At 41.8% G+C, this 15459-nt stretch overlaps 2 protein-coding genes across 2 annotated transcripts; one reads left to right on the top strand and one right to left on the bottom strand.

The window, feature by feature from the left end:
• Positions 1 to 1957: 1957 nt before the first annotated feature.
• LOC116223519 lies at positions 1958 to 6300 on the top strand. Its single transcript, XM_031580561.2, has 6 exons — positions 1958 to 2223; positions 4070 to 4225; positions 4672 to 4962; positions 5207 to 5341; positions 5490 to 5496; positions 5863 to 6300. The coding sequence occupies exons 1-6, from the start codon at positions 2166 to 2168 to the stop codon at positions 5990 to 5992; spliced, it is 777 nt and encodes a 258-aa protein (XP_031436421.2). The 5' UTR covers positions 1958 to 2165; the 3' UTR covers positions 5993 to 6300.
• Positions 6301 to 9711: 3411 nt separating this feature from the next.
• ptafr (platelet-activating factor receptor) lies at positions 9712 to 13729 on the bottom strand. The gene is made up of 2 exons (XM_031580840.1): positions 13671 to 13729; positions 9712 to 12497 (listed from the first exon to the last, which is right to left on the bottom strand). The coding sequence occupies exon 2, from the start codon at positions 12471 to 12473 to the stop codon at positions 11415 to 11417; it is 1059 nt and encodes a 352-aa protein (XP_031436700.1). The 5' UTR covers positions 12474 to 12497; positions 13671 to 13729; the 3' UTR covers positions 9712 to 11414.
• Between the last annotated feature and the right edge of the window lie 1730 nt (positions 13730 to 15459).

Below are 15459 nucleotides of genomic sequence, written 5' to 3'. Positions count from 1 at the left end.
TCACCTGTGCATCCTGCATCTCCTCTTCCTCTCTGGTCACCTGTGCATCCTGCATCTCCTCTTCCTCTCTGGTCACCTGTGCATCCTGCGCCTCCTCTCTGGTCACCTGTGCATCCTGCATCTTCTCTCCCTCTCTGGTCACCTGCCTGCCCTGCTGCTACATTCATCTTCTTGGATCTGATATAAAAGGAAGGCTGTTTTCTGATATTCAAACAGAATGATGTCCACATAAAATTGAATTTCAGTCTGTCTATAAACCTCATAAATGTTTTCTCCGTTATCAACTCCCATGGTCTGTATAAGAAATGAGTCATACACTCATACTGACATAGTTTAGACAACTGCAATGATGGAAACACATGTCAGTTGACCTCCCAAAGGACAACAGGGAGCTAAGTTCATGAGATATTTTTAAAGACACACATGAATCCTCAGCAAATAAGTAATTTACGTATAGGAGCATATGCAGATCCACAACAACGGTCAAGTTCTCGGAAATGCTATTGGACCCAATGATTCACATTACTGATTACTGGCATTCATTTGAAAAAAGAATGATGTTGAATGAACTCCATTTCTTTAGCAACCTAACACTCCAGCACCTCACCAGTGTTGAGCACTCAAACCACTACAGAAGTGTTACGTCATTGCAGGTGGAGTCAGGCACACACAGGTTGCTATGAGGCACAGTGGTGGCCTCAGTCAAGGACACTTCATTAAACGCATTTATTCATTATACGTAATGATTGTTTTATCCAAAGTCCGGGCACATTCTACAGTTTTCAGTGTCAGTGTGCTCCCTGGGAACCAAACGATTAATGTTTGTTAATGACACCCCCCACTTTTCCAGCAGAGTCACAGAAATATTTGAAGTGAGAGGAGGCCAAGATCACATCAGAGACATTCCCATCAGCACGTGATCTCTGCCGGTACCCCCTGAGGCCCTGAGAGGACTGAATCCACAGGATGGGTCCAAATACAGTTGTAGTCAAACAGAAACCAAAACAAACTCAGGCTTGACTGTTCCCCTGATGCTAAACTACGTTGATCTCACAGATGAGTTGATTCCACAGAACTCTTAATCCAATCCCATTATTGGAAAAGACATCATTTACATTTCTGTGTGGTCATACCGTGACTTCTCTGACTTACCATGGCCATTTAGATGACTCACTTTCTCTCTGTCCCTCTGTTCAATCCCCAATCCATTCCCTACAGATCACAGTGAGATATGGCAATTACAATTTTGCTAATTTAATTCCAAACAATTGAGTTTCTGCTGCTTTTTACTTTATTTTCCAGCTATGGTAATAAGCCCTGTACAACGTGATAGTTTGATCTACTCTGGTGTAATGGAGGCATTTAGTGCATTAGCTATTAATGGATTAGATCAAGTCTCAGAGAATGACATAAACATGATTAAATATATCCCTTATTAAACTACACAAGCGCTAATGCATCATATCACATCAAATCTGCATTCAGAATTAGTGTTCATTTGAAACTTCAGCTGGTCTTTGAACCCCCTGCACTCTGCAGGATGGTAACACTTTTAAACTCTCTCAGTATCCATCATTCTTTTATACTGTATGTGTTAAGAGTTAAAGAAATCAAGCAGAGCTGAAGTTTTGAAGAAGTTTTGAATTCACTGCCCTGGAGATATCAAAGATGCACTGTACTGTCCTGTAACAATGGATCATTTAGCAGACACCATCATCCAAAGCGACCTCGTGTACAGGTAGGGTGCACTTTCTCATCACTGTGTGTGATCCAGAAGAAAACTGGATCAATGATTGGAAAATGATTTTAATGTTGTTAGCCCCTTGTTCTATTCGTATTCTATATCAGTTAGGTTAAGCTAGGGGAACACTGTGTTTTATGACTAGGGGGAAATTAATGTGGCCGGAGGAGGAGGTCGGAGAGAGAAACAAAAGCCTTGTGTGAAAAAGAAAGTACCTCAGGTGGGGGAGGTGAGGCCAGCAGGTAGAGGAGTCAGATCCTCCTTTCAGAGGGAAGCTTGAGGTTCCTCCTCGCCGGCTGTTTCCTGTTTTCCACACTTCCCTCGCCCTCTAAACTTCTGCACTGTGGACTAACAGTGCCAGAGAGGACCAAGCCAAGCCTTGGACGAGTCGGTGCAGGTCCCCGTCCCTCAACACGCCACTAAGATGCTCTGGATCTTCTTCGCTGGGTTGTTTCTCTGGGTTTATCCATACGCAGAGGCAGGTTAGTTCTTCAGAACTTATAGCCATATGGCCATTTCTCAGGCACATAAGATCATTTAGATCTTTGGCGCTCTCAATCATGAAAATCTTCAATGCCCTCGATCATAAAAGATATATCTCTTATTGAACTACATGCTCTCAATCATGAAGTTCTCTCAGTCATATAGATCTTCAGTGCTATCAGTCACGTAGTTCTTTAGAACTCTCAATCAAAAGGACAAATCTCTTATTAAACTTCATGCTTTCAGTCATATAGATCTTTAGTGCCCTCAGTCACGTAGTTAAGTCAGTGCTCTCAATATGAGTATAATACACTGGTATAGCAACATTAGGAATCTTGCTTTTCGAAAGGGTTAACACAGTATGTTTTTGTACAGGGGGCTGTACAGAGACAACGTATGTAATCATTGTCATTTGCCAAACCAAAATAACATTGATAAATGAAATTAATTGAAAATGGTCTATACATCTATGATTTGGTTTGTAATATCTTAAGGTCTAGGACAATTACACTAATGTCGAGATAGTTACTGTCAGACATAAAAGAGGCGTATTCAACAACCTTAATCATCATAACAATTTAATACTAAATAAAATTCTGTTCTTAATAAAATTCTTGGTTTTCAGTTGTTAGAGTGTGTTTTGCCAGAATTCTGACTCGTTTTTACAATGTAGTGTGTGTTTTAGTCTACTAAACACCTACTAGTCTACTAAAACACCAAAATAGCTATGCTAGTGTTTGGGGTCTTTTGCCACAACCCTGTGCTTGTAACAGTTTACCTGAAGCTATTCCACGGCGTCTAGTTCCTGTTTACAGTTTTTTGTTTGTTGACAAAACAGGACTGACGGGTCATCTTTGGTGCACACACACACACACACACACACACACACACACACACACATACACACACACACACACATACACACACACACACACACACAAACACACACATGCACACACACACACAAACACACACATGCACACACACACACACACACACCTACACACACACACACACACACACACACACACACACACACACACACACACACACACACACACACACACACACACACACACACACACACACTCACACACACACACACACACACACACACACACACAAACACACACATGCACACACACACACACAAACACACACCTACACACACACACACACACACACACACACACACACACTCACACACACACACACACACACACACACACACACACACACAGATACAGTACCTATGCCACAAGTTCCTAGTCATTCATCTCTTCCACGACATGTTGCCCCCATCACATCAGTACGAAAAAGACGCTATGCCACCCTTAATGATAAATATTTGTCTAAACACACCCATCAAAACTGACAGAGTGATTGACATTCCTGACAACACACAGACATCTCTGTAGCCGGCTCATCATTGCAGCTGTGAAAATCATTAGCGATGCATCACACCGTTGCTTCACACACGTGGCCACAGGGACACTATGAGCTCAGTTAGGAGAGCATCAGACTCCAAGACTGATTCAAGTACAGGCTCAAGCAAAGCACTTCTAAAATGTACACCTTCAAGCGGTCACACATGCACATGTACACGCACGTCTCCCTAGTCATCTGTCTCCCACGTCACCGCTAGAATTGACAACGTCCATCAAACAAAGCTGTCAGTCAAAAAACGGACAGGCAGGTCGCTAATTATAATAGGCCATCATCATTTTGGACAGAAAGTGTGTGTTAAGTACTACTTGTGGTCAATTTGTAGACTACAGTATTTTTTTTCTAAAAAGAATGGTATCCCACTTTCTGACAATCTAGTTTGTTTCTGTTTATTTACAGGTTGTTTTAACATCACAGAATTGAAAGAGGACAGCATGGTGATTACTGAAATGGAATGCTGTGATCCGATCCTGAAAAATGCTTCTTTAGAGCACTCGGGATTGTACATTTGCTCTTTGTCACAATCTATAGCCGATACAGTATGGAGCATACATGGTAAGAAATCTAATAACTCTAATAACACTCTAAGAACTAAGTGACCCTGTTCTACTCTTTGGATGAAGTGGTGTTGGTTTGGTCAGTTGCATACCTACTAAATTCATCAATGGCACTATTGATTTGCTGAAGCTCTCTTAATTTAGCTAATCGAGACTTTGCCCAGGTGTGCTGAGAGCAGGGATAGGTGGAACATACTGTGTGTTTGGCCAGGTGCAGCATTCAGAGCACCTGTGGGAAATTTTGTTTCGGTCCTGACTTCCTTATGTAATAAATCAGTTGATGGTGAATTCAAGTTTGGGCATTGTTAAGTTTTTTTCAAATGGGACAGCCTTAAAAAATGTCCGATTCCCCTTGTAAGTTCACTACCCAGGGAGCTGGGGAGAATACTGAGACCGAACCCTGGAGTGGCTTACACTTCCCTGTTTCCCACTGTTTCCTTCCAGAAAATTTCTCTGCAATATGGGTGGAGGCTAGCCACGGTGCTCACATCTTCGAGGAGGGCCAGAACGTCACCTTGAAGTGTGAAGCTTCCTCCACACCCGCCTCTGTTGCCTGGAGCTGGGAAAGACTGGATAAGAAAAGGGTGTGGCAGGAAGTAGACACTGAGAAGCAGCTGGTGTTGAGCAGAATGGAGGACAGTGGGGAGTACCGTTGCCGTGGCCACAGTGAGATATTAAACGTCACACGGAAAAGCCCGGCCTATCAGGTCTACTTCTTCTCCATACCTAACTCAGGTAGATAAATGTAAATACATGGATTGATGGCCATTTTAACTGGTCGCACGCCATACTCATTGTAAAACACCACATCTGAGAACCTATATGAGATATAATTGTTATACTTCTGTTTTTTTTATTCATGATCTATTTTTAGATGTTTTTATACTATGTGGTTGTAACTGGGGAACTGGCCCTCAGTGTTAGAGATGAGAAGTGTTGGTGATTGTGTTCTCGTTTGACCTCTTCCCTTATTTCTCAGGGAGTGTGAGTCTGGCTGCGGCTGCACTGAGCCTGAGTCTGCTGGCCTTGCTCCTCCTCGTCGCGCTGGGGCTGTGGCTCTGGCTCAAAGAGAGGCCTAGCCCAAACACCAGAACCGCTGAGCCAAATGACTATGGTGAGTAGGCAAAAGTTCACAAGTTGATATGTGTGAATATTACATTATACCATTTTATTATTACTATCATTATTCATGACCATAACTGGCCGTGTTTTTTTTGTTTTGGTGTTTTGGTCTTCATGTGTTTGCCACCTCCTGGTTAAAGGTTCAAAGTGAGTACCTTATTCTAATTAGCCTTCAGTTGTAGAATCATCAATGCACTCTTTACATATTTTGCTGTCTTTTTCCTGAAGAGAGGAGTACAGTCTTTGTGATCCTTTAATTTGAAATAGTCTTTTGTCAATATTTATTGTAAAAGTACACTGATGAAGAATAGATTGCACAAGATAAAAACTTGAGTAGGGCACTCTGACTGACATGTGCTTTATGGATTGCTGCTGTACTTCAGACAATGCTGATAGGCTCCAAGTCTATACAGCAGGTGGATAATTAGTCAGTGGCAGACATTTTAAAAAGCATTGTTAGCATTAGCATTAGCATTTGCTTACAAACATGCTTGTGCATTTGGGTGGTTTCAGAGGAGCTAACATTCCTCCAGTGGATGATGATGGCGATGTCTACATGAACAGTGTGGAGATTGAGAAGGTCTACTCCAACCTAAACCCCACCTTCAGGGCAGAGGACCAAAGCTTTGCTACGCTCACTTAAAGAAGACAGGATTAAAACCACTCAATCACGCCTTCAACTACATGAGACCAGCCTGAGAGAACCTGTATCAATCAGACAACCCATATCTACACTAAAAAGAGAAGACACCACCAAACCCCAGTCTCGTAATGGAATTCCAAAACTAGCCTGAGAGAAACTTTATCAACCTGACTGAATCTGAGGGAACCTACACTTACTCTGTACACCAACACGGGTAGTGTCGAGATCGAGAGCCAAAACTATAGCCTGAGATATTTTAGCTTCACAAAAGGGAACCTTCCTATTGTCAATTAAGCCAATTATGAGTATGCAGAAAAATGTGATAATGTGATAGAGCAGTTCATATACCTTGTTCTGCATCAGAAGTTACTTCAGGTCATATTCAGCCAGAATTGATTCCATTGCAAAATTATATAAATCAGTAATGAAACTCCATGGCTGTCCATTTAAAAATGACCCCCAAAAATCATATTTCTCGAAAAAAATGTTTGATCACTTTCAGTGTACCTGCTACAAGAAAGTAACGCCTATTGTTTTTGGCTGAATATGACCTGAAGTAACTTCTGATGCAGAACAAGGTATATGAACTGCTCTATCACATTATCACATTTTTCTGCATACTCATAATTGGCTTATTGGCTCGCGCCACAGTGCCCCCCTCATCCTTTGTTTTTTAGATATGTTTAGACCTTAGCACTTCAAAATGTGACCCAGCTTCTCTTGTGATGGTGACTGCACATAATTATTAGATACTAAAATATAGACCCTTGCATTAAGATTAGCATTGGGGTTTTTGGTCACTATCACTATTACTTAAATGCCCATCTTTATTATATTATATTATTTCTTACTATTGCATTTGTATCTCTGACAGTAGAAGACTACATCATTACTCAAAACATAAAACTATCAAACGCATTATTGTGTATGTTGGTGCAAATGATGTTTAGAAAGAGCAGTATTACCTCCAAGAAGATTTTAAGGAACTTTTCTGTGCCCTAAATGAGCTTGGAAAAAAACACTTTTATCAGCAGTCCACACCTAGAAGTTTTGTGTTTTCTCGACTGGTCGGTTGAACCTCACTTAAACACCTGGCTTGCAAAAACCTGTTTTTCATTTGGGATGAATTTTATAGACAATTTCAACCTATTCTGGAATCACAGTAAATATTTCAGACCAAATAGCACAGAACTCAGCTGGATAGGGACCAAAGTTTTGAGTGACAACTGTCTTCTCCCCCTCCATCACCCAACGACCTTGGGCCCTATGATAAGCACTCAGCAGCCGTACAGAGTGACCATGAGGAAAACAACAAGAACTCTGTGGATCCACAACAAAAGCCCCACAGGCTGAAGCTGAGGAGGAATGCTCTTGGTTGGGACCACTGGAATGACGCAAGAACGTGACAACAAGGAATAGCGCTTAGGCAATCATCAGCACCAAAATCGCCAGGATCTCAGCAGTCAAATGGAGATTGTGAGCTAATGGAAACAGATAAGATTGAAGTGCAGCAGCAGTCTTTATCGCCTACCTAGGCTGAGGACAGGCTGAGGAAGACACACCAACATTCCACCCCCACTTTCTTGACTCCTTGTCACCATCCCCACCCCATCATCTGAAGTTCCCTGAAAGTATAGAGAGGCTGCTGTCAATTGGCAGGCTGTCTTTCTAGCCTGAGACCCAATCCCAAGGGCTCAGGCTCAGCACCCAAACCACCTGCTCCATCCCCACCCTCACTCCCCACTTTCTCTCCCTCCCATGACAAACCTATCTCTGTATGTCCAGTAACCTGTCCAACTATCACAGAGACTAAAAAACTCTCCAGTTTAAGTCAGGGCATTGTGTACAGAAAACAACCCAAATAAGCATTTTTTTCAGATAGCATGTTACATATCAACATGAATCTGTTACCTCGTCTTAACTTACTGTAAAGCTAGCTCTTTTGAACATTATATATCTTCTAAACAAGTCATTTTTAATAAATTTTTTAACACATAAACTTTTTTTCAGCTTTTTTGTATTGGGTCATGCAAGCGGTGTTACTACCCTCATTGAGTCAGCTCCCCCAAACGTCCCTTATGAGTGCTTCTAGAACAGACAAAAGAGGAAGGAAAAACAAAGCCAAAACATTGCCAAACGGAAAGGCCTTATGTCAAAACATGATTTAAAAAACAGCTTCAGCCTGCGGCTGCAAGAGTTCTTACGAAAAGTAAGTCACAGAACTGACTTGAAAGCACTGCTACTTGTTTATAAATCACTAAATGGGACAGGACCAAATTACCTCTCAGATATGTTTCAGCAGTACACACCTGCTAGACCTCTCAGATCACTGGAGAAAAATCTGTTGATAATACCTACTGAAGGAACTGACAGCTCTGGAACCAACTTCCTGATGACACTAAACGTATTCCAACTGTCGCCAGTTTCAAATCTAGACTTAAGATCCAACGGTTATCAGATGCTTTTTGTTAACTGATACAACTGATCGAATACTTTTTAATTGATTTAACTTTTCTATGTTCTTTCAGCTTGTTTTTTTCTGTGTTCTATATTTTTATATGCTCATTTGTAAAGCACTTTGTATTACCTATGTGTAGGAATTGTGCTATATAAATAAACTTGCCTTGCCTTGCCTTCAATGGCTGTGCATTATTTTGCCTTAAAAGCACACCCAATTGTGGATTATTCCTTGCATAATCTAATTAATCTGCAAAGGTCTATATTCCTCCAAAATGTCCTTGTTTGTCAAGAACAACCCCTCTCTACCTATCTCAAACCCTGCGTAGAAACTTTCTTTCTGTATAATTTCTCTCCATCAATCTTTCTACCCTGCTTATCCATGTCTAAGTAAATGTTACAGAACCAGAACCTCTCTGTCTTAATTTGAACATGTTCAAAGTGTCATTTGTGTTGTGTTTCACCTTGATGTTTTCTTTTGTGTTCATTCAAAAGGTGGCACCATAGATTGAATTTATGATAAAATATAATCTAAATTGTCTAAAAGCAATACCAGTGCTATTTTGGGAAACTGACTCAACATTTTCCGCACATTTACAATCTATGTGGCTTTCTTGGGGCGCTACAGAGAAATAAAATCAACTTTGAAAACACATATTTGGTTGAATTCTACACAGAAACTGTGTCAAATTGAAAAGCTAATTGAATCTCAGGTCAAAATGATCCAAGGGTAATAGCTTTTACAATAGGGGTTCTTAATTGAACATGGTTGAAGACACCGAATAGAAATGGATGTTCTTGTTCTTCTTTCTATGGTCCTCTTAGCCAAGCCACATGCCAAGCGCTTAGTCTCCCTCTCTGCATGCATCGCAGTTGTCTAAACAGTCTGTCTATCTCCCTTTGTCATTCTCTTTATATTTAGACTCTCAGCCCTTAACTGTCTAGATTCCTATCATTATTAGGCAGCTAAGAACTTTAAAGGAAGTTCAATAATATGTCATACAGCCATATGAAGCCGGAATGACAAGACTTTGTGTCAGTCTCCCTTTTCTACGGTCCCGTCTTAATGCTGTTTGCTATTTGTTGTAGTCATTTCTTCCAGACAGCATAGTCATTCACATCCACTTCATGGGAACTGTGTTGTTGAAATTTCCATAGAGATCAGTAATCACATCGCAATACGCCCATGTCCTAATCATATGCAACCTATTGACACATGGATGTGTGGTAACAGGTTTAAAATACGGACCAAACAACTGTACTGTGTCATCAACATCATTTTTCATAGATTTTTCAACACCTGGGGTACATTCTAAGCGGACATGCCGTAGAGCACATTCATATCTATAATTCTATGTAAACATATAAAGCTTTATTTCCACGCATACATATAGGGAGCTTTAGCTATTAACATTCAGCCCTCTTTACAAGAAACATTCTCTTCCAAAAAAAACTATTTTTTACATACAAACATAATATTTGTGAATCAGCGCAAAAAAGGCTTTGAAACATAATAAATATGTGAAGTACATGCGTTTAGTTTCCACATTATTCCATATTATCTAACATTCCCATATCAATTACAGTGATATGTAATAATACATTAAGTAAGATTAAGGCTTGTAATTCATTTTAATTAAGAAAATAAAAAATCTTGCAAACTATTGATCTTACAACTGTCGGTCAACCTTTCCTTTAAGTCAGCTCAGGCTTCATACCTTCATTGACTTCATATATACAGTACTGCGAAAAGGTTTTAGGCATTTGTCTTACGCAGTTATTTTTACTGAAATTGATAAAGGTATTTTTGCTTTGCTACACTTTATATGTTAATTCATAAGTAAAAACTATTCATGTCATTTTGAAAGCATCCTCACTTTACAGCACTGTTTAAAATGTCTTAAAACATGTGCACAGTACTGTACGTTGTGCTTCAAAGCACTGTATTACTCAAGTACGTTTTTCATACATGTTAAACCTTTAACTCTAACCATAACAATAGGCATGTCTTGAAAAACAGATTAATATAAGAAGTCCACTGTACAAAATCATTCAAACAGACTGTCACTGCATTAAGCACCGATGAATACTTGAAATAAAGTGCAACCCGGCTATCTTAGCTTGACCAGCTTCACATACAATATTCAACACACATACACTTTTGGCAGCTTTAGCTTTACTTTAACTGAAAACATCAACGTGTGATTTGCTTGTAACTGTAAAAAGTGTAACAACAAAAAGCCCTTTCAATTCTCTTTTCTTTTCTTTCTTCTTTTCTGTATCTATAAATATTGCAATATGATGACACACTGTTAAAAGCTGACCACAGGGAAGGAAGTATGATACAGCTCCTCACTCTGTTATTCATTTTCAGAAAGGGTACATCGTTTGTTACAGTACGTCTATGTGTCTAAGCGAGTGTGACTTGCATTAATCAATAAATATACTGTAAGATGTGCTTTATCCATCATTGATTTATTTGTTTTGGGATTGGGGGGGGAGGGGGGGTCTGCCAATACTCCCCCTATTTCCTAAAGTGTCTGGACTTCCAGCTAAGTTGCCTTACGGTACTGATACATGCCAGCGAAGGGAGTATAAAGTTCTGTATTCCATTCATTTCTGTTGGAGGCAGGTGATTGTGACGTAGACGAATTGGGCGAAGCAAGTGAAGTTAGGAAAAGTTTAAGTGCAAATTTCGCTACCACTTGTTGTCTCTGGTGGTAATTAATTTGCCAAATGTTCCTGGTATGTTAGATATTTAATCCTGTGCTTACTTTAACAAAATTATAGTTCTGATATAAAGACAAGTGACTGGATAGCCTACTAGCTGGCTAGCTTGCTAACTAGCTCACTAGTCCAGTCTGTTACGCTATTTCCACACACCACGCCCACTCAAAGCGAAGCCAGTGTTTCGCTTTGCTGGTATGAATCAGTACCATTAGTTTGCTTCATTAGAGGGAAGGTTTTAATTTTTGTTTGCCATAGAGATGTGGGTCATTGTGGTGGTCTGGGTATTGCATGCTCTGCCCTTCTTGAACATGTTGAAGTGGCCCTTAACGTACTGGCGGAACTTGCTGGTAGCGAAGCAGTACACCACGGGGTCCAGCATGCAGTTGAGACCCATGAGCATGATGGTGACCTGGTGGGCGTCATTCAGGCGCTGCTTGGTGCTCTGTGACCAATTGTCTGCCATACCCAGCACCACCAGGGTCCAGGGACCCTGTACTACGTGGTGCGGCAGGAAGCACACGGCGAAGATTGTGACGACGGCACACAGCATGCGCAACGCTCGGCGTTTGGTGCCACTTGGCCGGACCTTGGAGCTGTTGCCGCCAGACGTGTTCTGCACTATGGAGCGCTCCTTGATGAGAGGCTGAGTGAGCAGAACTCGAGCGATCAGCACATTACAAACCATGACCACCAGAAAGACTACGAAGAACAGCCCGATAATGACAAAGTGCGTAGCGGCCACTCCCGCACGTTTGTTGGTATTCTCGTTCTGGTAGCCCTCCAGGCAGCGGCTCTTGTTGCCGTCCATTTGCACACCAGGTGCGGCCAGGTAGGGGATGGTGGCTAACAACGTGCCTGCCCACACTGCCACAGACACACACACGCCCCTCCTCCAGTGGTCCGACTTGGCGGCTTGCAGCGGGCGCGTCACTGCCCAAAAACGGTTGATGCTGATCACGCAGAGGAAGAGGACGGAGCAGTAAGTGTTGATGAAGAAGAGTGAGCCGGTGATCCTGCATAGGGGGTCACCGAAGATCCAGTCGCCACCACGGGCATAGTAGCTGATCCAAAAAGGCAGGGCGGCGACAAAGAGCAGGTCGGCCACCGTCAGGTTGGTCATGTAGATGCGGACCTCGTTCATGGCGCGCGCGTCTCGCAAGTATCGCAGGACGTACAGCGCGTAGCTGTTCGCACCCAGCCCCAGGACAAACACTATACCGTAGAACACGGGGAACAGAGTGTACCGGAACTCTGAGTCCAGGAACTGTGCATTTGAAGAGGTTGAGTTTTCCATTTCTTTTATTATCACAAGAGGGGTCTGTGGGATAGAATCACAAAACACTGGTTTAATTTTGAGTTTCTATTTGGTTAGAATGATGGCATATTTTGCATAAGTTACAAGTATGTGCTGAAAGCAAATGCTGGAGTCTGGACATTAGCGTGCAAGATGCACAACAAACAAACACACACACACACACACACACACACACACACACACACACTTGCTTATAAGGAATGCATATACAAACACTGAAGGGGCCCTCAGACTTAAACACACACACACACACCCATGAAAACTGAATTTATCATTTGTCAAAACAAGATTTCCATTTCTCAAAATATATACGATGTATGAGAGTGCCTAATTCTAATTAGTTATCTAGCATGTATTTGTTCAGAAATCTCTTTTCTGATCAGATATAACCATCCAGAGATTTTTCTTTGTGGCTGTTCTGAACTGGCACCAAACAGGAAACAACATATAGCCTACTGCTTCTATGCAAATAGTGTTATCTTGATTAACTCTCAAATGCAATAACTGCAATTAAAACTGTTTCTGCTGGAAAGGAAATATGATTATAGCAAACGTACCTTTTTTAGAATTACACTCACTTTAATCCACAATCGAGTCCATAAAGCAGACGTAGTTTACTATCGACTTAAGAACGGTGAAGATGGAATGACGTTTAGTATTCGCTCGATATTCGATTTTGAACTCACAAACTACACGCACTATAGTGTACTTTCTATGAATTCGATAAAGTAATCAAGCTGTAATGTTTCAGAATGTACGAAAGTCCATCGAATATCCAGCGAATATCAAACGTCAAACCATCTTGACTGCACAGTCAGGCAGCGGTTAAGTTGTCTGTTCACACGCATATTGATGAGCCAATGCAGGGTGTGGGTATACAACTTGCTAGAGTATACCAATGCAGGGTAATACAGTTAATACGAGCCAGTGGGCCTAACAAAATAAAAAGTCTAATAATAAATTAGAATGACAATGTTCGCCATAGAAAAAACAGGATCATCCAAATAAAGACAAATCTAGCTCACAGCAAATTAATTTATAATTATGATTTAGCCTACTGTAAATTAAAACTGTAACGTACATAAGCCTATACATCTTATCTTAGGACTGGCAATATACCAACAAAAGAATGGTTCGTTGTTATAGATACCGATAATAGGCTCCTTTTTATCCTACCTTAATTCATACACGCCTGCCTTATGCACATGCGTTAGCTCTCCCCGCTGTCTTCAGAGTGAGTTACATTCTGACAGTTCGTTCAGGAAGAGCACAAACTTCAGGCTACGTGATTGGGTGATCACATGCTTGTCGTGCCTGATGGAACAATTTACAACCTCTGTTGCGAAATTTTGAAAACTCCTCCTTCTGTAAATAAACATATGACAAACATCAACACACCATTTAAAGCCAGTAGCCTATGTTATATGAAGTAGCTTTCTAATATGTAGTCTATATGTATATGAATACATATGCATGTACATATGTGTATGACATCTCAAAATATGACCTAGTATGCTATCTCAAAATAATGACTTAGTATCTCATAATAATGAGAAGCTTTTTCAAAATAATGTCAAAGTATCTCAAAATAATGATAAACTATCTCAAAATAATCTTGAAATAATGCAAACTTAAGTTTCTGGGCTTCTATATTATCCTTGTGATCACGATATTCATTATATTAATCTATTCACTGTAGTTTTCAAAATCATACGATAGGCCTATTATGTGTTAGAATTGAAATATCTGTTCGCTCGGTGAGTACTTTTGTAAGTGATGAGTCATTTTGTCAAAACTTAAGTAGAGCCTAGTTAACATGAACGTTCATGGAACCTCATGATGGATTACAAGTAAGTACTACACATAACATAAAACATAAAAACACAGTAAGTACTACACAAACACAATAAGTACTACAATACAAAAAGCAGGGCAGGAGTGCAAAAGTGGATGTGCAATGTGCAGTGTGCAATGTAGTGTGTGTTAACATAACACAGGCTTGAGGTGTGGGGGCGGGATGAGAGTCCACGTCAGGTGGCCTTGTTACTAAGGCCAACGGCAGCCGGGAAGAAGCTGGTTTTGTGGCGTGAGGTTTTGGTCCTGATGGACCGCAGCCTCCTGCCGGAGGGAAGGACCTCGAAAAGTTTGTGACCCGGGTGTGAGGGATCGGCCACAATCTTACCTGCCCGCCTCAGGGTCCTAGAGGCAAACAGGTCCTGTAGAGAGGGCAGATTGCAGCCAATCACCTTCTCGGCGGAACGGATGATACGCTGCAGTCTGCCTTTGTCATTGGCAGTGGCAGCAGCATACCAGACGGTGATGGAGGAGGTGAGGATGGACTCGATGCTGATGTTCAGCCCCCACTTGAGGTCCTGGGAGATGATGGTGCCCAGGAAGCGGAAGGACTCCGCAGTGTCGACTGGGGAGTCACAGGGTGATGGGGGTGGGTGGGGCTGGGTTCCTTCTGAAGTCTACGACCATCTCCACTGTCTTCAGAGCATTTTGCTCCAGGTTGTTCTGCCCACACCAGGTCACCAGATGGTCAATCTCCCACCTGTAAGCAGACTCATCCCCCCCAGAGATGAGCCCAATGAGGGTGGTGTCTTCCGCGAACTTAAGGAGTTTGACGGACTGGTGACTGGAGGTGCAGCTGTTGGTATACAGGGAGAAGAGTAGAGGGGAAAGAACGCAGCCCTGAGGGGAACCGGTGCTTATAGTCCTGGAGTCAGAGACATGCTTCCCCAGCCTCACGCGTTGCCTCCTGTCAGACAGGAAGTCTGTGATCCACCTGCAGGTGGAGTCAGGCACGTTCAGCTGGGAGAGCTTGTCCTGAAGCAGAGCCGGAATGATTGTGTTGAAGGCAGAGCTGAAGTCAACAAACAGGATCCTGGCGTAGGTTCCTGAGGAGTCCAGGTGCTGGAGGATGAAGTGAAGGGCCATGTTAACTGCATCGTCTACAGACCTG

Source organism: Clupea harengus, chromosome 14, assembly GCF_900700415.2.
Source record: "Clupea harengus chromosome 14, Ch_v2.0.2, whole genome shotgun sequence".
Classification (NCBI taxonomy): domain Eukaryota; kingdom Metazoa; phylum Chordata; class Actinopteri; order Clupeiformes; family Clupeidae; genus Clupea; species Clupea harengus.
This window is presented reverse-complemented; position numbering and strand designations above follow the sequence as displayed.